The sequence below is a fragment of the Felis catus genome, chromosome B3 (genome assembly GCF_018350175.1).
Source record: "Felis catus isolate Fca126 chromosome B3, F.catus_Fca126_mat1.0, whole genome shotgun sequence".
Taxonomy (NCBI): domain Eukaryota; kingdom Metazoa; phylum Chordata; class Mammalia; order Carnivora; family Felidae; genus Felis; species Felis catus.
In genome coordinates this window covers 29,133,961-29,160,071 of record NC_058373.1, presented here as the reverse complement: position 1 = coordinate 29,160,071, position 26,111 = coordinate 29,133,961, and the positions used below count along the sequence as shown (strand labels likewise).

The 26,111-nt window shown below is 37.2% G+C and overlaps 1 protein-coding gene across 4 annotated transcripts in view; it reads left to right on the top strand.

The window, feature by feature from the left end:
- Positions 1-26,111, top strand: part of ETFA (electron transfer flavoprotein subunit alpha) — a 76,925-nt gene that overhangs the window by 12,060 nt on the left and 38,754 nt on the right. For all 4 annotated transcript variants that reach the window (XM_006932341.5, XM_006932340.5, NM_001287554.1 and 1 more), the window contains exons 2-9: positions 3,820-3,966; positions 6,914-6,995; positions 7,099-7,181; positions 13,128-13,227; positions 14,986-15,096; positions 15,977-16,078; positions 16,420-16,488; positions 21,536-21,618. In XM_006932341.5, the coding sequence (XP_006932403.1) occupies positions 3,820-3,966; positions 6,914-6,995; positions 7,099-7,181; positions 13,128-13,227; positions 14,986-15,096; positions 15,977-16,078; positions 16,420-16,488; positions 21,536-21,618 (777 nt within the window). The remainder of the gene's footprint in view (positions 1-3,819; positions 3,967-6,913; positions 6,996-7,098; positions 7,182-13,127; positions 13,228-14,985; positions 15,097-15,976; positions 16,079-16,419; positions 16,489-21,535; positions 21,619-26,111) is intronic.

Sequence of the window (26,111 nt, the reverse complement as noted above, 5' to 3'; positions counted from 1 at the left end):
CTCCCTGGAACTCTTAGCTTCTTTATATGGAGTATAGTTTGAAACCTTCTGATCTAGTTCATCTCCCTCAATTTGCATGTGAAGAAACTGGGCTCTAGATTGAGGCATATCATTTTATTTTTATTTTTTAAACAATCTGATTTTTAAAGTCTATTTATTTTAAGAAAGAGAGAGTGTGAGTAGGGAAGGAGCAGAGAAAGGGAAAGAGAATCCCTAGCAGGCTCCACACTGTCAGTGCAGAGCCTGACGTGGGGCTCGATCTCACAAACCAGGAGATTATGACCTGAGCTGAAATCAAGAGTCAGACACTTAACCAAATGAGCCCCCTAGGCACCCTACAGCATAACATATTAAAGGCTACAGGCCAATTTCTCCTGCTAAACACAACTATTATTGCTATATTAAGCCATATAACCATGTTTAGATGCTGTAGGTTTTCTTTACATGGTATCTGAGGAATAGAAGGTAGAACACTGAGTTAGAAGGAAGCTTAGTATTAAAAAAAATAATAACAAGGAGTCAATTGATAATGTAACATAGAGTGTTGGGGCTCTGGGTGGCTCAGTCAGTTGAGTGTCTGACTCGATTTTGGCTCAGATCATGATTGTGGGATTGAGCCCCATGTTGGGCTCAACACTGAGCATGGAGCCTATTTAAGATTCTTTCTGTCTCCCCTGCTTTCTCTCTCTCTCTCTCTCTCTCTTAAAAAAAAAAAAAAGTAATATAGAGTGCCTTTGTGATGTATATAGTACTTAGTAAAGATTGATAAGGCAAATGAACTGAGTGTGTTCTTACATATATTCTTTTGTTGTTTACTCTTATAATTTTGAATAGTCTTTTTAAATTTTTTTTATTTTTGAGAGAGAGAGAGAGAGAGAGTCTGAGCAGGGGAGGAACAGAGAGAGGGAGACACAGAATCCGAAGCAGGTTCTAGGCTTTGAGCTATCAGCACAGAGCCCGATGCGGGGCTTGAACTCACGGATCGCGAGATCATGACCTGAGGTGAAGTCAGATGCCTAACTGACTGAGCCACTCAGCCGCCCCTTGAATAGTCTTTTTAAAAGAATATACTGTGTCCCCCTAGGAGTTCTAAAAAGCTTGAGGATTCCTTGGGAGGATGGCCTACTTTATCTTATGATAGGAATATAATTTATAGCAATTATGGGCCTTCTGCCACCAAATCTTGGATTTATTCTTCAAATGGTGATGGAAATCTCATAATTTTTATAGTAAATGATGTGTGAAACATAATCAAAAATATGGTGTCTGATATATATTGGTAATAAGTAGCTTGTTACTGGCAATTCTTGTGAAATGTGATTTAAATCATAAATTATGCCATTGAGTTCTAATTAGAGTTCTTTGCAAGATACTGTGCTCTTCTGATTAAAAAAGAAAAAGTACTATATATTTCTACAGATGTGTATTAAAAAAAAAAAAACAAAAAACATTGTAGCAGACTCTTTGAATAGGCCTGGTATTTGCCTTCTAAGAACTTTTATTCCCTCCCAAGAATTGTGAACTGTTGTGAATTGCCACAACTTTCTGGAGAACAGTTTGTGCCAGTATTAAAAGCCTTAAAAGTGTGCCTGTCTCTTGATCTAACACTTCTAGGAATTTGTCATAAGAAAAGAATCATAAGATCTGCATAAATATTTCTAACCTTAACTTTAACCACTTCCTATAAGAAGGCAATTTTTTTTATCGTTATACAAGCAGGTACTCGATCTGGCAACAACAAAAGTCTCATTTTCCCTCCTTTACTTGCTTCCATTGAGTAAAAAAAAAAAGGGAGGGGGAAAAAAAAAAACAAGAAATGCCATCCATGATACATAATGCAGTGATTTCTTCCTCTGTCATGTCCCTAGAGTCTCTGGTCCCCAGCTCTGGGATTGGTTCATCAAGGATAGAGGGGGTTAGAGGACTGAGGAGAAGGTTGAGGATGAACTGGTAAAGGTAGAAAGCTTAGGGGAGGAAGGGTCCCTGTTGGAAAGTTGCACAGAATCTGGCTTAGTCTTCTATGCAAGCAGAGAAGCTAAAGTCTGGCCAGGTTCTTTTTTTTTTTTTTATTTTTTTTTTATTTTTTAAATGTTTTTATTTGTTTTTGAGAGAGAGAGAGAGAGACAGCATGAGCAGGGGAGGATCAGAGACAGGGAGACACAGAATCTGAAGCAGACTCCAGGCTCTGAACTGTCAGCACAGAGCCTGATGTGGGGCTTGAACCCACCGACCACGAGATCATGACCTGAGCCGAAGTCAGATGCTTCACTGACTGAACCACCCAGGCACCCCATGTCTGGCCAGATTCTGATCAGAAGAGTCTTTACAGACTGAAACAAACTCTTATTTGTTGAGGATGAGTGCAAAGATTTCGCTATGAGGATGGTCTTCCCTGCATTTTTAAAAAAATGTGTTATTTATTTATTTATTTATTTATTTATTTATTTATTTATTTAAAGTAATCTCTGCACCCAACGTAGAATTCAAACTCACAGGCCTGAGATCAAGATTTGCACACTCCATTGAGTGAGCCAGCCAGGCGCCCCTGCATTGTTTTTACAGATTACAGAACTGGTTAAACTGGTATGCTCATATACTTAACACCAATAAAAAGGAAAAGTATTAAAATATGGCAATAGGTATTTATAGTATAGTAAATGAAAACATAAGTATTTTCCAAATTTAATTGTGTAATGAGCATTGTAAGTCCTATGCCTCCCTGCCTTTCATTCATACCCTCCTGTGTAAATTTCCAGCTCTGGATGTAAATTTTATACCATGCTTCCTTCACTCCAACTCCATATCAAAGATTATTGCTGAATTAAGCCATATAACCATGCCATTTGATTTTCAGTGCCTATTTTTCTCATTTCTCATTGCAATTTTTCACAAGGATAATTCCACAGTTTTCTTATTTTCTTAGACTTCGTCACACCTGTGGTACCCTTCCTTATGTTTTCACAAGACAGGAACACCTAAGCTTGTTCCTTTCTTACCCTTGATTCTGTGCTTCATGATCTGCAACCTCCAGCAGTTTGGATCGCTTCATTAACTGAAAAACTGTCTAATAATTGTATGTAACAGGTTTTATTTCCCTTAAAATCTTTGAGCACAGTGAGCATTCTTATTCATTTTTGTGTTCCTGGTGTTTGAATTTATTCCAGATGACCATGAGCTTGATCTCTTGATAGTCCACAGTAGATATAAGTGGATACTGGTTGGTTCCAAGATGCTGTCTGCAAGCTTCTTTTTTGAGTTCAGAAGCATGTTCAAGCAGTTGAAACCTGAGCAGAATTACTGTGTAGCATTTAAAGACATTACATTATTAGTTATTTGGGTATTGAATGCATTTTACGTGAAGCAATAGAAATCAACTTTAGTAAGTGTTCTAACCCATTATTTCTAGATATACTGTATCTTTAGGAGTTTGCTGCAAGTGAGTGTAATTGGTAGTAGTTTGATTCCTGGTTTGATAATTAATCGGTACAACTTAAGAATTTTAAATTTAGATGTATTTAGCAGTTTCTCATTGAACATACAGTATTGAGAAACATATATTAATGGGAAAGTTGTTTTGAAATAATTAAATTTTTCTAACAGTAGAATACAAATGCATTTTCTGTTTTAATTAAGAATATTAGTAATAGAATGATAGACACAAATAGCTTAATTTTTGCCATTGAGCAAGTATTTTATGAATATATTTATAGAACTGAGTTTTGTGTACAGTTTTCTTTGAGGCACACATACTTAATAATTAGAATTTTGAAAACCCTGTTTGCATTACAATATTCTTTTTCACCTTTTTTTTCCTTTTAGGCCTCATTGTTACGATTTCAGAGTACCCTGGTGATAGCCGAGCATGCAAATGATACTCTAGCACCCGTTACATTAAATACCATCACTGCAGCCAAACGTCTTGGAGGTGAAGTGTCTTGCTTAGTAGCTGGAACCAAATGTGACAAGGTGAGAAATTTTTAAGGTCAACCATAGCAAATATAATCTCCATCAAGAGACAGGGAAAGATGGCAACAGAGAATTATGCTGAAGACTGTAACCCAAACTGGGCTCTAATCCTCATTAAATGGCCAATGTCACAATCATTACTACGTGTGAAAAAGGAACTAAAAGGTTTGCTCACTAAGCATTTTGTCTTTTGAAATGAGGTAAAATACTTGATTTAGTTCTCCTGGCACCATCATATGCCATCAGGTACCAAGTAGAATGATAATATTTGAGTCCCCTTAGAGGTTAATAGCCGATCTCTTTTTTGTATTGATGAATATACTAGCTAATTGCTTTTAATTCCTGAAAGTGGGAAATCTGGACAAAGTATCATAGGTGTTAATTTTTAATTGGTATAAGAATTCAGATGGAACTACTATGCTTTTCAAACTGTAGCTCTGACTAAAAGATGTTCTTAGTTTTTGTTGTTGTTGAAATAAGATAATAGCTTTGTAAACTAACCCCTGGAAAGGTACTGTAACAGGGTTTGCAGGCTCTGTACCACTGGGCAGCTGTGTAGTTGAAATCATGCTTCACTTAAGTTGAGCCACCAATTCACTCCCATCCTGTATAGAAGTTACCAAGTGTGCAGTTGGGGACTTGGACCTCAGAGGAAGAAATCTGGAAAAAGCATGTTTCTTTTTAGAGGATTTAATTTATTTTTTTATTAAATGACATTGATGAAGAGCATGTAATATAGTGCAGGCTCAGGATACTACTGTCACTTTTGTCTAATTTCTTACATGAAATTAGTATCTTCAAAGAATGTATTCTTGCGGGTTTAGGGTTAAGTTGTGTGGATTACTTTGCCTAAATCCTGCTAACAACTGTTGAATCTTATTTATTTGATAGTGACCACAATGTATGATAAAATGGCTAAGCTGTCTTTTTTGGTTGCCCTGTATTCATTCATTCATTCATTCACTCGTTTATTTTTTTTATTTAATTTAATTTAATTTTATTTATTTATTTAAAAAAATTTTTTTTTCAACGTTTATTTATTTTTGGGACAGAGAGAGACAGAGCATGAACGGGGGAGGGGCAGAGAGAGAGGGAGACAAAGAATCGGAAACAGGCTCCAGGCTCTGAGCCATCAGCCCAGAGCCTGACGCGGGGCTCGAACTCACGGAACGCGAGATCGTGACCTGGCTGAAGTCGGAAGCTTAACCGACTGCGCCACCCAGGCGCCCCTCGTTTATTTTTTTTATAGAGAGGGCAAACTGGGGAGAGGGACTGGGAGACGGGAAAGAATCTTCAGCAGGCTCCACGCTCAGTGCGGACCCCGGAGCCCGATGCAGGCTCAATCCCATGACCCTGGGATCATGACCTGCACTGAAATCAAGAGTTGGATGCTCAACTGACTGAGCCACTCAGACACCCCACCCTGCTTTTAGATATACAAGTTCTGGGTTTGATTCTTTGGCTGTGATTTTAAATAATTATTCTAATATTATTTTTTAAATATTTGAAATGCTATTTTATTTGTACTATTTTGAGAAAAAGCAGAAATAATCTTCTCTTTAGTTACATTCTTATTGTTTTGTCACATTCTAATCTGAAAGAAAAATAATCAGTATCTGCATAAAGAGACTCCATTAACGGCTAGGCAGATTTCAGTTTTTTGTAGCTATCTATCAAAAGCAGCAAGTGATTCTTCTGTGTAGCGCCAGAAGTTTTTGCTGGTAAAAAAGATAATTTTGATAGTACAAGATAGTCTGCCAGTGATCTGCCAGTGAATTCTTGGCTCAGCAGAGGTACTCTTGCAAACTTGAAAACAGTGAATATTGTTGCAATCTTAACCTTCCATTGATGGGGGCAAGAGGAATAGCTCTTTATGCCTACTCATCAGTGAATCAGTAAACAAGAAGACAAGACCATAATATGATTGTTATGTCTCTGCTAAAGCAGAAATCAGTCTTGGCTGTAATTAGATAATTAAAAGGGGGAATTCTAATTATCTTCTATATATAAGAAATCTGAGTGGTTAAAATTTTATGCTTTCCCAGAATTTAATTATGATTCCACACAGGAAAAATGAGGAAATAAAAATAAAAATTATTTAGCTTCATCATAGATAAATAGATGTAGGTGGGCAGGAGCTCAGTAGTTGACAATGGACTATTATATAAGACTTCTTCTATTGCCTAGATTCACTAATTTTAACAGCAGAAATTATTATTATCAAATAAAGTACAGTGTCCTGTAAACAAATGTGGTTAGGTCCTGTTCTTTACCTCTAGGAAACCCTGAGTCTGAAATATATTGGCTGTGTTATTACTGTATGTGTCAGACCGAGAACCTAAGCACTGCCTCATTTTCACCATTTCTAAAATGATGAATTTACACTTACATTGAGTGAAAGGTAAAGGGCACAATCTACAATTAAATTTGAATAGAGAGCTGTGCTGATTTTGGCTTACCAGATAATACTTATTCAAAGTAAGAATTTTTATTTAAGGTCAGTTGGTAGTAAGATCAGTTGGCCTAAGTTTTGTTTTTGTTTTTGTTTTTTGTTAAAGGGTTTTCTTTTTTCCCCCTAAGTTTCCCTTTCTCTATTAAAAAAAAAAATTTTTTTTTTACTGTTTATTTTTGAGAGAGAGAGAGCAAGTGAGTGCAGGGGAGAGGTAGAGAGTGAGGGAGACACAGAATCCAAAACAGGCTCCAGGCTCTGAGCTGTCAGCATAGAGCCTGACGCAGGGCTTGAATTCATAGACTGCGAGATCATGACCTGAGCCGAGGTCGGATGCTTAACCGACTGAGCCACCCAGATGCCCCTAGTCGCCCTTTTTCTAATAAGAACAATTTCTATAGTTGACCCTTAAGATTTTATGCTCTGTTGGTATTTGTAGTGGTGGCTCTATTTGTATCTTTCTGTTAGATGGATAATTAAAAACTCTTTTAATTATAGGTGGCACAGGATCTCTGCAAAGTAGCAGGTGTAGCAAAAGTTCTGATTGCTCAGCATGATGCATACAAAGGCCTCCTTCCAGGTGAGATTTTTCCATTGGAAAAAGTGCAACGTCTAAATTATACTTGAATATAAGAATATGAAAACATTATGAAGTGTATTTATCAAATGTGTTTAATTCTTAGAGGAACTGACACCGTTAATTTTGGCAACTCAGAAGCAGTTCAATTACACACACATCTGTGCTGGAGCATCTGCCTTTGGAAAGGTGAGAAGATTGAGAATGTGGAATCTGATGTCATTATTTGGAAGGGTTATTAGATTTCATTGTGCTTGAAATGTACAACAGACTGTGTTTAGGTAGCTAATCCTGGCTTTCTGAATTAATATGGTAATAGTTTTGCTAAAATGTATTCTTTTAAGACTTTGTTACAATTTCTGTAAAAATGCCACCTCCACCTTTTCAAATTTTGTCATAGAGACAACTCTGTGCTTTCAAGATTTTGTCATAATTTATTAGAATGCCTCTTCCAGAGTTTCAAATTTTGTCATGGACAAAACTCTAGGATATTTTTTAAAATTATTTTTCTTTAAAAACAATGTTGAACTGTCTCTGTGTGTGTGTGAATGTCATTGTTGTCGTAACCGATCTTAAGCAATGGTTTATTTGGGTGGCTGATAGATATTTACAAAGGCCAAATTCTGTCTACTTGGGGGATTTGGTAATGGCTGTGTGGTAGTTGAAAACATCCTTAGGGTAAAGAAAGCTATAATCTGATCATGTGCATTGTGATATGTCTGAAGAAAGAATGTGCTGTCGGGCAGTTAGTTATCTGCATGAAGTTTTAAAAAAGGGGGAAACTAAGTGGGAGCCCAAGAGAATTTGTCAGTGGGTTGTTCTTGCTCTCTCTGTGGCCATGGGTATTCTAGCTCCCTTTTATCCCATTCTTAATAAGCTGCTGTTTTTAGTTTTTGTTTTACTTTTAAAGATTATAAATTAGTTGTACACAAATACATTTTTATTATAGAGGGTGCATGTAGTACTGAGCAGTATGCAGAGCAGAGCAAGGTATCAAAGTCTCCCTTTCTTCCCAACTCCCTCTTCCCACTTCAGAGGTACAGGTGTGAACAATTGTACGTTCTTTTAGTCCTGCTGCTATGGATTTTGAAATTGTAATACCTGTACAAATTTTTTTCTTTTACTCCTAAGATAATATAACATGAATTATTTTGAGACTGGTGGTTTTTACTTAAGAATGTGTCCTGAAAATATTTGCTCATGTCTGTCTCATTTTTTTGTGGCTGCATAATATTCAATATTTAGCTAAGGATGGACAGTTAGGTTGCTTCTAATTTTTTGCATTTATAAGCCTTACTGTAAATAAATGTCCCTGTACATACATCTTTGTATACATGTGCTGCTATTTATTTAGAATAGAGCTTAGAAGTGAAATAGCTGGGTCAAAGACTGCTTTTAAAATTTTGACATATATTGCTAAATTGCTGTCTTAAGAGGATGTCTTGCCAGCACTTGGTATTATACATTTTAACATTTTCCCCCAATCTTATGGGTGAAAAATTATATTTTGTAACTTTTGCATTTCTCTGATAGTAAGATCAAACATCTTTTCATATAGTTATTGGTTGTTTTTATTTCCTTTTTTGAACTGTCTTGATTTGACTTTTTTTTCTTTTACTATCATAATTTTGGTGTAATTGATTTTAAAGTTTATTTATTTTGAGAGAGAGAAAGAGAAAGCACAGGAGGGGCAGAGAGAGAGAGAATTCCAAGCAGGCTCCACACCACCAGAGCAGAGCCCAACATGGGGCTCGAACCCATGAACCGTGAGATCATGACCTGAGCCGAAATCAAGAGTTGGACGCTTAACTGCCTGAGCCACCCAGGCGCCCCTGTTGTAATTGATTTTAAAATATTAGTTTGAGGAATAAGATATAATCTCTTATATCAAATAACCATGTTGAGTGATTAACAGTGAGCTCCCAACATACTGATCTTGTTTCTTGTGAAATGAATAGTGTTTGTGAATATTAATCTGTGGTATAGTATTGCTTCTAGGCATGAATCACTGCAAACCATGTAGAGAACTTGCAGAATAACTCATGTAAATTGGTGTAGTTTGTTTTTAACCTCTAGAATTATCAATTTGAACTCACTAATTTTTTTCTTTTAAGGTTAACAGAATTTCTAGGCAGTAACAATGTTCCACCTACAATGTAAACACAAGTTTAACAAACAATTATTCTTTTATTAGGTTATCACATTGCAGACTATCATACATTTTTCAGGGTTTTTTTTTATAGAGTTTAGTGATTGATAGGTAAGATGAGTCCACAGACATATATGACCTTGGGCTAGTCATTTTACCTTCCTGACGTCTGTTTTTCTTGTACGTAAAATGGTGTAGTTTGATCAAGTGATGTCTAAGATCTATCAAGTAGAGATGTTAAAAAAAAAAAAGAATGGGTTTCCTCTGTGGTAGGTTGCCCTTTCTCTGGAAAAGATTAAGTCAGGATTGACATCTCACCACTGTTATAGATGAGCATTGAAGTAAAAGATCTTTGTGGACCATTCTATCTGAGGATTTTGATTTGGTACTAGATGATTTAAACAGATTTCATGAGTCTTGAGTTTCTGTGTTGACGGTTCATCTAAAATATTGTTAAACCAAAAAAAGGGCATTCATTGCATCTAATTAGCTAGATTTTAATAGTCTGAGCTTAATTGTGGTGTTGCAACATATGAGAGTTTTGAGAACAAGGGTCACATAATAGTAGCTTGTGCTGTATAGCCTCTGAATGGGTTTGGAATGAAAAAGAGTCCATTAGATGAAGCTGAGCAGTCTGCTCTGTAATAGTCCTTTACCAACTGTGGTTTGAGATTGCATACTTCATACTGGTATGCTAGAATTTAAAAATCTGTCATCCTTTTGTACATGAAAAAACACTGACAGTTGTTTCATCTCTTTCCCTGAAATCATGTGGTCAAGCCTGTTTGGACAGTGTAGAGATAGATCTGTTTACATCTACCCTGTCAGGACATTTAAATGAAAGATCAGATCTGGAGAAACATAAAGCCTTTAAGCACCATGATAAATTTTTTTTCAAGATGTGCTAAATAAAACAGGGATAAGAAGGTACAAAAGGTATTAAAATGCAAGCAATTTAGAAAGTTTAAAACTGTAAAAAGAGATACAGTCTGCACAGCCTAACATTTGTAATAGAATTTGCTCGACCAGATAACAGTATTCCAATAGTATTTCCTGAACAGTTAAAGAAGGTGATTTCTTTTTTTTTTTTTTAATTTTTTTTAAATTTATTTTTGAGACAGAGACAGAGCGTGAGCAGGGGAGGGGCAGAGAGAGAGGGAGACACAGAATCCAAAGCAGGCTCCAGGCTCCGAGTTGTCAGCACAGAGCCTGACGCGGGGCTTGAACTCACGAACCATGAGATCATGACCTGAGCCGAAGTCTGCCGCTTAACCGACTGAGCCACCCAGGTGCCCCAAGAAGGTGATTTCAAGAAGAGTTACTTACTGAAGCAGGCTTTAAATATTGTCAAACTTGATTTCTTTTAAAAGTAGGCATCTTCTGGGGCGCCTGGGTGACGCAGTCGGTTAAGCGTCCGACTTCAGCCAGGTCACGATCTCGCGGTCCGGGAGTTCGAGCCCCGCGTCGGGCTCTGGGCTGATGGCTCGGAGCCTGGAGCCTGTTTCCGATTCTTTGTCTCCCTCTCTCTCTGCCCCTCCCCCGTTCATGCTCTGTCTCTCTCTGTCCCAAAAAAATAAATAAACGTTGAAAAAAAAAAAATTAAAAAAAAAAAAAAGTAGGCATCTTCTAAACTTATTTACCAAGTTAGAAGTATATTTAATGGCATTTAAAAAAAATTTTTTTTCCAACGTTTATTTATTTTTGGGACAGAGAGAGACAGAGCATGAACGGGGGAGGGTCAGAGAGAGAGGGAGACACAGAATCGGAAACAGGCTCCAGGCTCTGAGCCATCAGCCCAGAGCCTGACGCGGGGCTCGAACTCCCGGACCGCGAGATCGTGACCTGGCTGAAGTCGGACGCCTAACCGACTGCGCCACCCAGGCGCCCCTTTAATGGCATTTTAATTGTTTTCCCAAATGCTTCATTTTCTAAGAGATCTTAATTTTTCTAATTGTGGTTTTATAAACTGTGGTACTTTTCAGTGGCTCTTCTGTCATGGTTGAAGGAGAACTGCTATGTAATGAAGGTAAAAATAAACTGAAAGTTAGAAAGTCTTTCCTGTTGGGAGATATGACAGGAGGAAAATTGACTCAGGCTGTCAACCCTTGTTAGCATCAATATATATAGAACTGCTTGCTTATCAGATGTAGGGTAGGGACCCAAGAGGAATAGAAGACACAAAACCTCTACCCTGGGGGTGCCTCTGAGTTTAGTCGTGAATCATTATAGTATGTATATTAAAATTATTTTAAAACTAACCACATGTTAGTGCCAATTAAGTAGTGTAATTTTACATGCAAGTGGGTAATCCCAGGAGAATTCTTAGAGAACAAAGACGGTTTGGGGATGGAATTGAGAGAAAGTTGAATACTGTTAGAGTGAGAGTTTGCCTCCTGGAGATGGTTTCATGTACCAAGTTCAGGAGATGCCCTGGAATAAGCTCTGTGTAGAAAGCAGTGTAGAATTCAGCTTTCTATTTGTGTGATAAAAGCAGCACTTCACTTTTTTCATTACACTTAGATGATGTTATCATCTAAGAAAACCTTTGAGTCTAGAAAGTATGGACATTCAGTCTTCACTAACTAACTCTGTTTTAGAGCCCTAGAGTCATAGAATTTTAGACTAGAAGCTAGGAATTACCTTCCTGTTATTTGTGAGGTGACGTAACTGAGACTTTGGGGAAATCGTGGCTTTCCCAGTGATCCCTGCTAGTGAGGGCAAAGTTATCACACATATCTATTCCAGAGATGTTCTGTGCATATACAAGGAAAAGAATATACATTACTTTTGTTGCTTCTGTACATATTATACAGCTGTGCTTCACCTTTCTCATATGGTTACATAGGATTCCATTATACGGATGAGCTATAATTTATAAACCTATCCCTTGTTGATGGGTATTTAGGTGAGTTTTGATCTTTTTTATTGCAATATTGATTTTTAAAAAGGTGAAAATGTCTGCTTTGATACTTTTTCTTTCATATACATTAAATATATACATGTCTAATCTTTTTCAGTATTTGAGAATTTTATTACTCCTCTAAATATTTTTCTATCTTATCTAAATTAAGTAATCCACAAGGGTCACACTTTGTGAGTAATATTCATTAAAGTGAATATCATATCTTACAATTCAACTTACTGAGTTAAGGTGGTTTATTACTGTAAAACTCATAAAACTCTTAATGTAGTTAGAGTAATGGTAGACTCTTACTTAATCTTTTTTTTAATATGAAATTTATTGTCAAATTGGTTTCCATACAACACCCAGTGCTCATCCCAACAGGTGCCCTCCTCAATGCCCATCACCCACTGCCCCTCCCTCCCACCCCTCCATCAACCCTGAGTTTATTCTCAGTTTTTAAGTCTCTTATGGTTTGGCTCCCTCCCTCTCTAACTTTTTTTTTCTCTTCCCCTTCCCCATGGTCTTCTGTTAAATTTCTCAGGATCCACATAAGAGTGAAAACATATGGTATCTGTCTTTCTCTGTATGACTTATTTCACTTAGCATCACACTCTCCAGTTCCATCCACATTGCTACAAAAGGCCATATTTCACTCTTTCTCATTGCCAAGTAGTATTCCATTGTGTATATAAACTACAATTTCTTTATCCATTCATCAGTTGATGGACATTTAGGCTCTTTCCATAATTTGGCTATTGTTGAAAGTGCTGCTGTAAACATTGGGGCACAAGTGCCCCTATGCATCAGCACTCCTGTATCCCTTGGATAAATTCCTAGCAGTGCTATTCCTGGGTCACAGGGTAGATCTATTTTTAATTTTTTGAGGAAGACTCTTACTTAATCATAAAGACTATCCAAAAAGTTGTACTTGAAGTTGTAGTATGTCTAAAGATACATATGAAATATAAAATACTTGAATTAAAACTTCTACAGAATATGCATTTAGAGAATGTTATTGTTGATAGTTGATAGCCATCCATAAGTATGTATGTGTGTAATTCACTGCTTATTTTGCTTTTAGAACCTTTTGCCCAGAATAGCAGCCAAACTTGATGTTGCTCCAATTTCTGATATCATTGCAATCAAATCACCTGACACATTTGTGAGAACTATTTATGCAGGTGAGTACCCAAGGAAAATAATTAATCAACATAATAACTTTTGGTGAATTTTAAAAGCAGAAATTAATTTGAAGATAGGATTTTATTTATTTATTTATTTATTTGATTTTTTTAAAATATAATTTATTGTTCAATTGGTTTCCATACAACACCCAGTGCTCATCCCAACAAGTGCCCTTGTCAGTGCCCATCACCCACTTGCCCCCTCCCCTACCCCCCATCAACCCTCAGTTTGTTATCTGTATTTAAGAGTCTTTTATGGTTTGCTTCCCTCCCTCTCTGTTTGTAACTTTTTCCCCCTTCCCCTCCCCCATGGTCTTCTGTTAAGTTTCTCAAGATCCGCATATGAGTGAAAACGTATGGTATCTGTCTTTCTCTGACTTACTTCACTTAGCATAATACCCTCCAGTTCCATCCATGTTGCTGCAAATGGCCATATTTCATTCTTTCTCATTGTCAGGTAGTAGTCCATTGTATATATAAACCACGTCTTCTTTATCCATTCATCAGTTGATGGACATTTAGGTTCTTACCATACTTTGGCTATTGTTGAAAGTGCTGCTATAAACATTGGGGTACATGTGCCCCTATGCATCAGCACTCTTGTATCCCTTGGGTAAATTCCCAGCAGTGTTATTGCTGGGTCATAGGGTAGTTCTATTTTTAATTTTTTAAGGAACTTCCACACTGTTTTCCAGAATGGTTGCACCAGTTTGCATTCCCACCAAGAGTGCAAGAGGGTTCCTGTTTCTCCACATCCTCTCCAGCATGAAGATAGGATTTAAAACAAGCCATACCTTTGCTTTAAATGGACCATCTTAAAGGTTTCTGAGAAAAACCTTAATCTTAGAATTGATACTAGACCATGACATTTCATTCTGTTTGATAGATCCAGAGCACTTTTCTTTCCTGCCTGGTTATTCAGTTTACAGAGTGACGAGATTTTTCCAATCATCAATAAAGATTAGATTCACTGTTCAGTACATTTTGTAAGTGGCACCTGGAGAAGCAAAACTTTTCCATTTAAAAAAAAATAGTATTCTTAATCTTTGCTGCTTCTATTCCATTTCCATCTGCATTAAGAAATTCATTTCAGTGTCTCTTTCGTTGATTGATCTTCTAAGCACTCTGGTCTCTAGTGGGGCTAGAGAAAGCAATGAACTCTTTGTTCTTTCTGATTGAAGTTCTGTGTTTCAATTTAATGGTCAGTTCTCAAATTAGATCTTTCGTCTTTAGTAGTTTGAGGGGAAATATTGGTCAAGTTTAGGTCACTCTTACGTGATTGCTAATCCATAAGAAATGTCTTAAATTCTTTTAAAATCCTGGCATATCACACCTCTTGTTCTTTAATACCCTATCATATTTTCATTTGTTTTCCTCTCTTAGCATGCATAGTGGCTTCAGTCTTAAGTTGTTGCAGCTAATGTTGTTGAGTTATGGATTGTTTTTGGAGAAGGAAGCTTTTGTTTATATTTCTTTTAGGAAGACCATGCCTTATTAGGGTGGCTGCCTAGTCTATTCCAGTTCCTTACTTCCAGGCAGGTCAGAACTTGTCCTTCTTTTAAAAACATCCAAGGTTATACAAATATCCACTGATCAGTTTTTTCAGTGTTATGATCCTTTTCCCTGCACTTAGTAAAGGTAGAAAACAATTGGTCCACAGTTATTTCTTCCCTGTTTTCATGAAGTAAATTCTTAACCTCTAAGGAATACATGTCTTTCATGAGTGTTTTTTTAAAAATAAATTGTGTATTTCAGGAAATGCTTTATGTACAGTGAAGTGTGATGAAAAAGTGAAGGTGTTTTCTGTCCGAGGAACATCTTTTGAAGCTGCAGCAACAAGTGGAGGTAGTGCCAGTTCAGAAAAGGGTGAGTGTTCATTTGAAGTTTGTGTTTGTTTTGTTTCTTGTTTTTCTTTTAGTTCATGGATTATTTTAGAGTAAGAGATGGCCTCTGGTTAGATTTCTAATACACAGTGTCTGAGAGCTCAGTCTAAGTAATATTCCCAAGCTTATACAAAAGTAACGTGCCTTTTTCATATCATTTTTGGTACTAGTATAGTTGTTTTTGTAGATCAGAGGGGTGAGAGAAAAGGTCCATTAAGATTAATCTGTTATGTTGATGTTAGGATTTTTTACTTTTCTCTCCATTTCCTATTATAGTACTTGAGAGGTTCAGTGTAATGGAAGGATGTAATTAAAAGTAAATGTTTAGGGGCGCTTGGGTGGCTCAGTCAGTTAGGCTTCCGACTTCAGCTCAGGTCATGATCTCACGGTTCATGGGTTCGAGCCCCGTGTTGGGCTTTGTGCTGACAGCTCAGAGGCTGGAGCCTGTTTCAGATTCTCTGTCTCCCTCTCTCTATGCTCCTCCCCTGTACACTCTGTGTCTCTGCCTCAAAAATAAATAAACATTAAAAAAAAATTAAAAAAAAGTAAATGTTTAGAGGGTGTTACTCTTTATTGTATACAGTATCTTATTTGAACCCCATAAAGAGAGGGTCATTCCAGTTCTGTAGTAGACTCAGCGAAGTAAATGACTTTTCAAAAGTCGTGTAGCTGATAAGGTAAAAGCTAGAACCCAGTCCCTTTAATTCTTTCCAAAAATCCCAGAGAATGAAATGAACACAAAAAATTCACAGTAACTAACAAACTTCAATTTCATGGAATTAATTCTTTGTTTATCTTAAAAATTACTATTATTGAACTTTAACTCGTGGTCATTGTTTTGTTATCTGTATCAATATATACAGCATCAAGTACTTCCCCAGTAGGGATATCAGAATGGCTTGACCAGAAATTAACAAAAAGTGATCGACCAGAGCTAACTGGGGCCAGAGTAGTGATATCTGGTGGTAAGTAGATTATTATAATTTATTAATTTTAAAAGATACTTTGATTTTAAAATACTTTGATTTTATTAGTATTCATTTTAGAGGAGCATAGGGTTTGTTTTTTTTTTTCCAAATGTAACAAGTTGGTAAGTTGCAAGTATTATTCCCATTTTAGCAATTAAAATGAAATCATGAGCTTGATAACCCACTTTGGGCTCTTTATTGCACATCTGTATCTCTGGCACCAGGGGGAGCATGGCACAAGTCATCTCTGTAGCTGTATAGAATGGAGCTTGTGTATTCTTTATGGAATGGAGTTTAGGTTTAGTTAAATTGTTTTTCCCCCATCTGTTTTCAACAAGGCCGGGGTTTGAAGAATGGAGAGAACTTTAAGTTGTTGTATGATTTGGCAGATCAACTACATGCTGCAGGTAAGGTTATTTTCTTTGGTAGAAAAATATTCTTTTTTTGTTGGATATATTTTTTCCTTATTATTTCATTTATACAGAGGTCATTCAAGGCTGCAAATTATTTTGCTTTCTCTGGTTTTGACTTTTCTCTCTGAAATGGTTTTTCTTAGTCTCCAAGTAGCATTCATTGTGGAGACGGTATCCTTATGCTTTTTAATTATTTATGTCACACTCTTATATTTGCCAAATCTTTGTATTTTTTTCTATTAAAAAAAAATTTTTTTTTTAATGTCAGCTTTAGTGTCTACTTCTGATTCAGGAATGTCCTTGTTTTTCTCTTTATTGGTAGTCTAATATAAACCTCTCCTAAAAATAGAAGTTAACATTATCTAAAAATTGTAGTTAATCAGGGGCGCCTGGGTGGCTCAGTCGGTTGAGAGTCCGAATTTGGCTCAGGTCATGATCTCGCAGTTTGTGGGTTTGGGTGCCACATCAGGCTCTGTGCTAACAGCATGGAGCCTGGAGCCTGCTTCAGATTCTGTGTTTCCCCTCTCTCTATCCCTCCCCTGCTCTCACTCTGTTTCTCTCTCTTTCTCAAAAATAAACATCTAAAAAAGAATTGTAGTTAACCATTTATAGAAAAGCTAGTACGTATTAAAAATGTGCTGATCAGAGTGGAATGTCTTTTGAAAAGTCAGAAAATTGACAATATTTTAGTTTTTAATTATAGAACTATTACATGAATATATTCTTTTTTATAAAAAGTCTCCATTCTGTCTTTCCTTATTTAAGGGTTTTGTGTATAACTTTCTAGGTTTTCCCTATGCTTTTATATGAGTATATATTTATATATGTACTCACAGAAACCGTAATGGCTTTGTCTGAATAAAGGCATGATATTGACTCTTTATGATCAGATGGTGTTATTTGAGGGTGTTTCATTCACTTATTCTTTAATTGAAGAAATATTTATTGAGTGTCTGCCATATGTCAGGCATGATTTTAGGAGCTAGGGAAATAACAGTGAGTAAAATAAGCAAAGTTATGTTTGTATTGGGTGAGACTGGACTTTGTATTAGGTTCCTGTGGCTGCTGTAACAAATTGCTGTAAACTTGGTGGCTTAAAACAACAGAAAATTGTGCTCTCACAGTTCTAGAGGCCAGAAGTGTGAAGTGTGTTGAAATCATGGTGTTGGCAGGACCACACTCTGGGAGCAATCTGTTCATTTCTGTGTCTAGAGGTTTCCCTGACATTTCTAGGCATGTGGCTGCATCACTCCAATCTCTGCCTCAGTCTTTATATCACCTTCTCCTCTGTGTATCTGTCCCACATCTCCTTCTGTATCTCTCTAATGAGGGATACGTGTGAAGACATTTAGAGACCACCTAGATAATTCAGGGTAGGCACCCTCTCCTAAGATCCTTAACTTAATATCATATCTGCTGCCATGTTTGTTAATACTCACAGATTCTGGGGATTAGAAAGTGAATATATCTTTGGAGGGGCTGTTTTTCTGCCTACCACAGACACTAAACAAAATAAATTAGTAAATAATATATTAAATTAAGGGTAGTAAACGCTATGAAAAGGATGAAGAGGAGGAGTTTGGAGAGGGAGGGTTTCAGTTTTAAATAAGGTGGTCAGAGGAAGCCTTAAGAAGGAGACATCTGAACAAAGGTTTGATGGATGTGAGGAAGCAAGCCATGAGATCTGAAAGAGAGAGTGTTTCAGGTAGAGGAACCAGTAAAGTAATAAAGGGCCTGACTAAGGCAGAAGCATGTCTGGTCTGTGTGATGAATAGTAGGGAGGCCAGTGTGGCTGGAATGGGAAGTGCAAAAAGGAAGAGTAGTTAAGAGACAAGATTGGGGGTAATAGACCAGACCATGCCTTTGTAAAGAGATTGTTTTTCTCTGGATGAAATGGGAAACCATTGAAAGATTTGAGAAGAGTCACATGATTTGTTTTGAGTCACATCTAGCTACAGTTTTGAGCACAGAGTATAGGGAAATAAATGCATTAACAGGGAGATCAATTAGGCTGTTTCAATCAGGTGAGAGACATGTGTGGTTTGGATAAGGTTAGTAGCAATGGATGTGGGGAGAAATAGTTTTGGGATATATAGTTGAAGGTAAAGAACCACTGGGATTTCCTGACAGATTGGATATATGAGAGAGAGTTTTTTTTTTAAATTTTTTGTTTACATTTATTTATTTTTGAGAGACAGTGAGACAAAGTAAGAGTGGGGGAGGGACAGAGAGAGACGGAGACACAGAATCTGAAGCAGGCTCCAGGTTCCGAGCTGTCAGCACAGAGCCTGATGCAGGGCTTGAACTCACAAACTGTGAGATCATGACCTCAGCTAAAGTCAGATGTCCAATCAACTATGCCACCCAGGAGCCCTGAGTACAGACAGCTCTTTAGAGAAATTTTGCTGTATAGGAGAACAGCAAAATGAACATTATTTGCGGGGGGGGGGGGGGGATGGGGCCAACAAGGGTGTTATAAAGAGGGGACAAATAATAGCATGCTTCTGTGCTGATGGGAATGCTCCAGTTGAGAGGGAAAAATTAATCATATAGCAGAGGGAGGGGAGAGTTGCTGCAGTGATGTCCTTAAGTAGGCCACAAAAAATATTGGTCACAGCTTCAAGTTTATAGGTGTATGTTAGTTGGAGCATGTGAAAGTTTGCTTGTGATTATTTCAGTTTTTTCAGTGAAATAAGAAGCAAGCTCATCAGCTGAGAGTGATGATGTTAAAGAGTATTGGAAGTTTAATGAGAGAAGGAAAACTATGAAATTATAGTTTAGGAAAGAGTGAGAGAATTAAGGCCTATTTATTTAAAGTAAAAGCCAGTTAGCACAGCTTGGTGTTGGTGTTTTTCTCCAGTTATGCTGAACTACAGGGGGACAGGTATGGAAAAGGTAAGGGAGGTTATTTAATCAATTAACCAGAGATGGAGCTTTTCCCAGTTGGGTGTGATGATTTAAGAGGAAGGCAAGGAGGGGCGCCTGGGTGGCGCAGTCGGTTAAGCGTCCGACTTCAGCCAGGTCACGATCTCGCGGTCCGTGAGTTCGAGCCCCGCATCGGGCTCTGGGCTGATGGCTCGGAGCCTGGAGCCTGTTTCCGATTCTGTGTCTCCCTCTCTCTCTGCCCCTCCCCCGTTCATGCTCTGTCTCTCTCTGTCCCAAAAATAAATAAACATTGAAAAAAAAAAAATTTTAAAAATAAAAAAAAAAAAAAAAAAAAAGAGGAAGGCAAGGAAATTGCAGGTGTATGCAACTAAGTGATTAGAGTCATTGATGATAGAATTTAAGCTAGGGTAAAGAAGAGCAAACACAGTGGGAGAGAGGGACAGTGAATAGAAATGTAGATCCCAGTGAGGTCAGAGGATTGTTGGAGTTGGGTATGAAGTGAGTCAGCTGGAAAGAGTAGGTCACAGAGAGACATTGGAAATTGTCAGGGGATTGGTAATTGAAAGTTTGGGGGATATGACCATGGGTGTGGCTGAGGACAGAGATGACTGCAGGAGAGTTGTTTAAGGAACCAAGAAGCCAGGTATTAAAATCTTCGAGAATTAAGACTAGTATTGGAGAAAGTGACAATGACCCAGAAGCTAAAAATCATTGAGAAATGAAGGAGATTGACCTAGTGGTTGATAGATAACACAGCAATACGTGGGTGATTATGATGACATGAGATTCAAAGCTGAAGGCTTTTAAGGAGGAAGGAGGGAAAACTTTCTGAGGGTGTCAATGAGGTGCCCGCCTATAGGCCCAGTGGTATGAAGTTGGTGGCAGATAACTCTGCTGGAGAGGATTGCAGGGGAATCATTGTCCTCAGGGAGCATCTAGACAAATAGGAAGATGGGTGAAGATTAGGACGTATTTAGGGCATTATGGAGACTAGTGTGTGGATTATGAAGGATAACCTTTGAGTCTGGGGCTTGTTGTAGTGACCGATGCAAGTAAAGGGCAGGATGTGATCAGTCATCACTGGTCTAGGTAGTGTTGAGACTGAGCATTAGGAGGTAGTGAAGAGTACTATTTGTGACTTCCTCTTGTCCTCTGTAGATGAAGATGAAGAGGATTGGAGGGTCATTCAACCCCTACTGTGAGAGGGGTGACCTTATTCCCAAGTACAGGGCTCCTTATTGACTCCAGATGAAGGAGGATAGAAGGCTAGTTAACTTCTCATTTTTTTTTTAGATAGCAGATATTGGTTAAAACTTATCTTGTGTTATACGTAACTTGTCTTTTTCTGATCATAGGAAATAATGATATAGTACCTTTCTTCAAAAGTTGTGAAGTTGTCAGGGTGCCTGGGTGGCTCGGTAGGTTGGGCGTCAGACTTCGGCTCAGGTCAAGATCTTGCGGTTCACGAGTTCGAGCACCGCGTTGGGCTCTGTGCTGACAGCTCAGAGCCTGGAGCCTGCTTCGGATTCTGTGCCTCTCCCTCTCTCTCTGCCCCTCTCCCGCTCATGCTCTGTCTCTGTCTCTCTCTCGAAAATGGATAAACATTAAAAAAAAAATTTAAAGAAAAGGAAAAGTTGTGAAGTTATTGAGGCATTTGGGTGGCTCAGTTGGTTATGTGTCTGACAGCACGGAGCCTGCTTGGGATTCTCCCTCCTCCCCTCCCCAACTCGTGTGTGCACATGCTCACTCTCTCTCAAAAAATAAATAAATAAACTTTAAAAATCTTTAAAAAAAATGTGAACTTACTGCATAAAGGACCATTATATAATGGCATGCTAAACAGATTATAATGTATGTTTTATGAATGCCTGAATGTCTTTTTGATAAAGCAATCAGAGGACTTCAGCCAAATTTAAAATCTTAAATCCTTGGGTATAAGTAGAAGGCATTTCTTGAAGTTTTGTGTGTAAAATGCACTAGCACTTCATTTTAGAATTTTTGACCAGTGACAGGAGGATTTTTTTTTAAACAAGGCCTTTATAAAATAAAATTCTGATTGTACTTGTCAGTGTCTTTCTAATACACTTATTAGTGAATATCCCAACCAGTGGAATAAGAGCTTAAAAAAATGACAAATATGTTTTTCCCCATTTAGTTGGTGCTTCTCGTGCTGCTGTTGATGCTGGCTTTGTTCCCAATGATATGCAAGTTGGACAGACGGGAAAAATAGTAGCACCAGTAAGTATTGCAATAAAATATGCCATCCAAAATTCTATGGAGATAAAAAGTGTGTGTATGTGTATGTGTTTATATTTGTCCACTTTATATATATGTATAATTTACTGAATAACTATGTCAGTGATTTATGTTCTATTCAGTGTATCTAGGCAGTTAGCCATTACCATGGTGAACGTGTCCTCCTCACAAGGTCTGTGGATTTCTTGGTCTCAGTAATGTGCTTTGCAGTTCTTAAATCCAGCATTGTCTTTCAGATATTTTCTTAAGTTTTTATTCAAATTCCAGTGTCTTTCATGGGGTACCTGAGTAGCTCAGTCAGTTAAGTGTCCAACTCTTGGTTTCACCTTAGGTCATGATCTCATGGTTTGTGAGTTCGAGCCCCACCTCTGTCATTATTGTATACATTGACCCACATTTGGCCAGTGAGAGCCTCTTTGAGATGGTGGCTCCTGTGTCTTTTTTGACCTGTTCCCATCATTCTTTGAGCCCTTTCTTACTTTCTAACAGAACAATATGTTCCAGGCTCATTTTGTACTTTTCCTATCCCAGCCTGGAATTCGTCTTTTCTCCAAAGAGTCTTGGTGCCCTTTAGCGAAGAATAGTATTTTGTAGGCAACATCTGGATGCTAGTTGCATTCATTGCTATTGGGATGTTGTTATTCCCAAGACCTCTCAGTGAAAAAATCTAGGGAATGTATATAACTTTGTGTATGTGTAGGCAAACACACATTCATAATTACATACAGTACACATTTACATCTGTATTTCTGAATCAGTCTCTATATATTGAAAAGTGTAAGGGCAACTGAGTGGCTCAGTCAGTTAAGCATTGATTTTGACTCTTGATTTTGGCTCAGGTCATGATCTCATGGTTTGTGAGTTCAAGCCCCACATTGGGCTGTGTGCTGACAGTGTGGAGGCTGCTTGCGATTCTCTCTCTCCCTCTCTCTCTGCCCCTCCCCTGCTCACTTGGGAGCTCTGTCTCTCTCAAAATGAATTAAAAAAAAGAAAACTGTAGTTCACTTTGATACTGCCAATTCCAGTCTAATACCACAGAGTCAATTCCAGTTCTCTCCCTTTATCTTTTGTAATGCCCTTACCCCACTGTAAAAAACCTGGACCCTCCCAATATCCTACCCTGCACAGATGCCCTCCTTGCCCTGCTCAGGCTCTGACACTCTGCACTGAACAGTCCTTCTATATAGATACTCTTCCCACTTTGCATGGACTCTGACACCCCTTTCTGGATCATTTCTTCCCAAAGTCCAGTTTTACATTCCTACCAACAATGTATTTGGGTTCCAGTTGCTCTTCATTTTTACCTACCAACATTTGGTGTTTTAGCTGTTCAAGTGCATGTGCAGTGGTACCTTATTGTGGTTTTAATTTGCATTTGCCTGATATCTAATCATGATGAACATTGTTGTATTTTGGGGATTCACATGTCTTCCTTAAGAATTGTCCATTTAACTCTTTGGCCCTTTTTTATTGAATTGCTTGTCTTTTGTTACTGAGATGTTGATATTATATATATTTATATATATAGTTATATTATGTAATTGTATAACCTTCTTGTCAGATATATTTTGCAAATATTTTCTCCCAAAGTGTGGCTTGCCTGTTTATTTTCTTAATGGTCTCAAGTTGAGGAACTTCCCTACTATTCCCAATTTGTTGAGAGTTGTTACCATGAATGGTGGTTGAATTTTGTCAAACGTTTTTCTATGCTTACTGAAATGATCATGTTTTTTCCTACTTTATTTTGTTAATATGATGAGTTACATTTTTGATTTTTGAAAGTTAAATCTGAAAGTTAAATCACTTTGAATTATAGTGATAAACCCTATTTGATCATGATAGGTTGTCTTTTTAAAAAAATTTTTTTTAATGTTTATTTTATGAGAGAGAGAGAGAGAGAGAGAGAGAGCGAGCGAGCATGTGCGGGAGCCGGGGAGGGGCAGAGAGAGAGGGAGACACAGAATCCAAAGCAGGCTCCAGGCTCCGAGCTGTCAGCACAGAGCCCTATGCGGGTCTCGAACCCGCAAACAGTGAGATCATGACCTGAGCTGAAGTCAGACGCTCAACTGACTGAGCCACCCAGGTGCCCTGTGATAGGTTATCTTTTTAATATATTGCTAGTTTTGATTGACCAGTATTTTGTTGAGGATTTTGGGGTCTGTCTTGATCAAAATAATCTGCAACTTTCTTTTTTAAAAATACTTGTCTAAAAAAAATGAAAATACTTGTCTAATTTTGGTATCATCGTGATGCTGGCTTCATAAAATGAGTTGAAAGATGTTCCCTCCTGCTCTATTTTCTGAATGAGTTTGTGTAAGATTGTATTTACTTTGTTTTGTCTTAAATGTGATAGAATTCAGTAGTGATGTCATTTTGGCCCGGAGTTTTCTTTGGTGGAGTATTTGAGAGTTGACTCAATTTCTTTAATGGTTTTAGGGCTATTGAGATTTTCGATTTTATTTTGAGTCTGTTTGACTAAGTGATATGTTTCAAGGAATTGGCCCTATTCTTCTAAGTGGTCAAATGTATTAGATAAAGGTGTTTATGATACTGCTCTAATTGCTTTTTATTGTCTATAAGATCTTCTGGAGTGATAGGTCCTCTTTAATTTCTGCAGTTGTAATTTGTGTCTTCTCTTTTTTGTTCACCTTCTCTTCATCAGTCTAGTGAAAAGTTTCTAAAAAATTTTTAAGGGTTGTGTAGGTGACTCAGTTGGTTAAGTATCCAACCCTTAATTTCAGCTCAGGTCATGATCTCTCAGTTTGTGAGATCAAGCTCCACGTAGTGCTCTCTGCTGACCGTGTGGAGCCTGCTTAGGATTGTTTCTCTCCCTTTCTCTCTGCCCCTCCCCTGCTAACCCATGAACATGCTCTCCCTCTCAAAATAAATAAATAAACATTAAAAAAAATGTTTTTTTAAATCTCATTGATCCAACTATTTTAGAATAACAGCTTTATTGAGGTATAATTCATATACCATACAATTCATTTGATTAAATGTTTAATTCAGTGGCTTTTAGTACAGTCACAGTTATACGACCATTACCTCAGTTAGTTTTGGAACATTTTCATCGCCCCCAAAAGAAACTGCATAGGTGTTTTGTTTTTGTTTTTGTTTTTTTCTCCAACTCCCCCAGGCCAAGGCAACTAACATTCTACTTTCTGTCTATGTAGATTTATTTGCCTATTCTGGATATTTCATGTTAATAGAATTATATAATATGTGGTCTTTTATGTTTTTTATTTTCATTTAGCATAATGTTTTTAAGGTTTATCTATGTCATAGTATTACTTTTTATTGTTAATAGTATTCCATTATGTGGATATGCCACCTTTTATTTATCCATTCATAATTTGATGGACATTTGGGTTTTTTTTACATTTTGACTATTATGAATAGTGCAGATATGAACATTCATGTATAAGTTTTTGTGTGGACCTGTATTTTAATTTTTTTTGAATGTGTATCTAGGGCTGGAATTGCTGGATCATATGGTAACTCTATGTTTAACCTTTGGAGGATCTGCCAAATTGTTTTCCATAGCAGCTATACTAATTTTTATGAACCAATTTTTGGCTTTGTTAATTGTTTTCATTTTCTTTTTTTTTAATTTTTAATCGATTTTTTTCTCTCTTAATTTTCTCCCTTGTGATTACTTTGGGTTTACCTTGTTCCTAAAGTAGAACTTTACTTCATCAATTTTGTATTGTTTATTTTTAAAATTTTGTAAAAAGTTTGTTTACTTACTTACGTACGTATGTATGTATGTAATCTCTATACCCAGCGTAGGGCTTACATGCTTTTTTGACTAGGTCAGTCAAGTGCCCCTCTACTGTTTATTTTTAAATTTTTTTAAATTTGATGTTTATTTATTTTTGAAGGAGAGAGAGGCAGAGCATGAGTGGGGGAAGTGCAGAGAAAGAGGGAGACACAGAATCCGAAATAGGCTGCAGGCTCTGAGCTGTCAGCACAGAGCCCGATGTGGGGCTCGAACCCATGAACTGTGAGATCATGGCCTGAGCATCTGAAGCATCTGAAGTCAGATGCTTAACTGACTGAGCCACCCAGGCACCCCATGTATTGTTTATTTTTAAATATAAATATTAAATATATAAATTTCCCTCTTAAGCACTACTTAAGCTGCATCCCACAAATTTTGATATATTTTTATCTTTTTATGTAAAAAATATTTTCTAATTTATAAAATTAGAAATATTTAATTTCTAAATATTTGTGGGGTTTTTTCCCTAGAAAGCTTTCAATTATTGATTTCTAATTTAATTTTGGAGAATATCTTCTTAATATTTCAGTCTTAAACTTTATTGAGATTTATTTTAATGGCCTAACAAATGCCCTATCTTGGTGAACATATGCACTTGAAAAGAGTGTATATTTTGCCATTAGACACTGCAGGAATAAATGTTAGTGAACTTTGAGGATATGATAGCAAAACTATCTGAAATGACAGAGAGAAA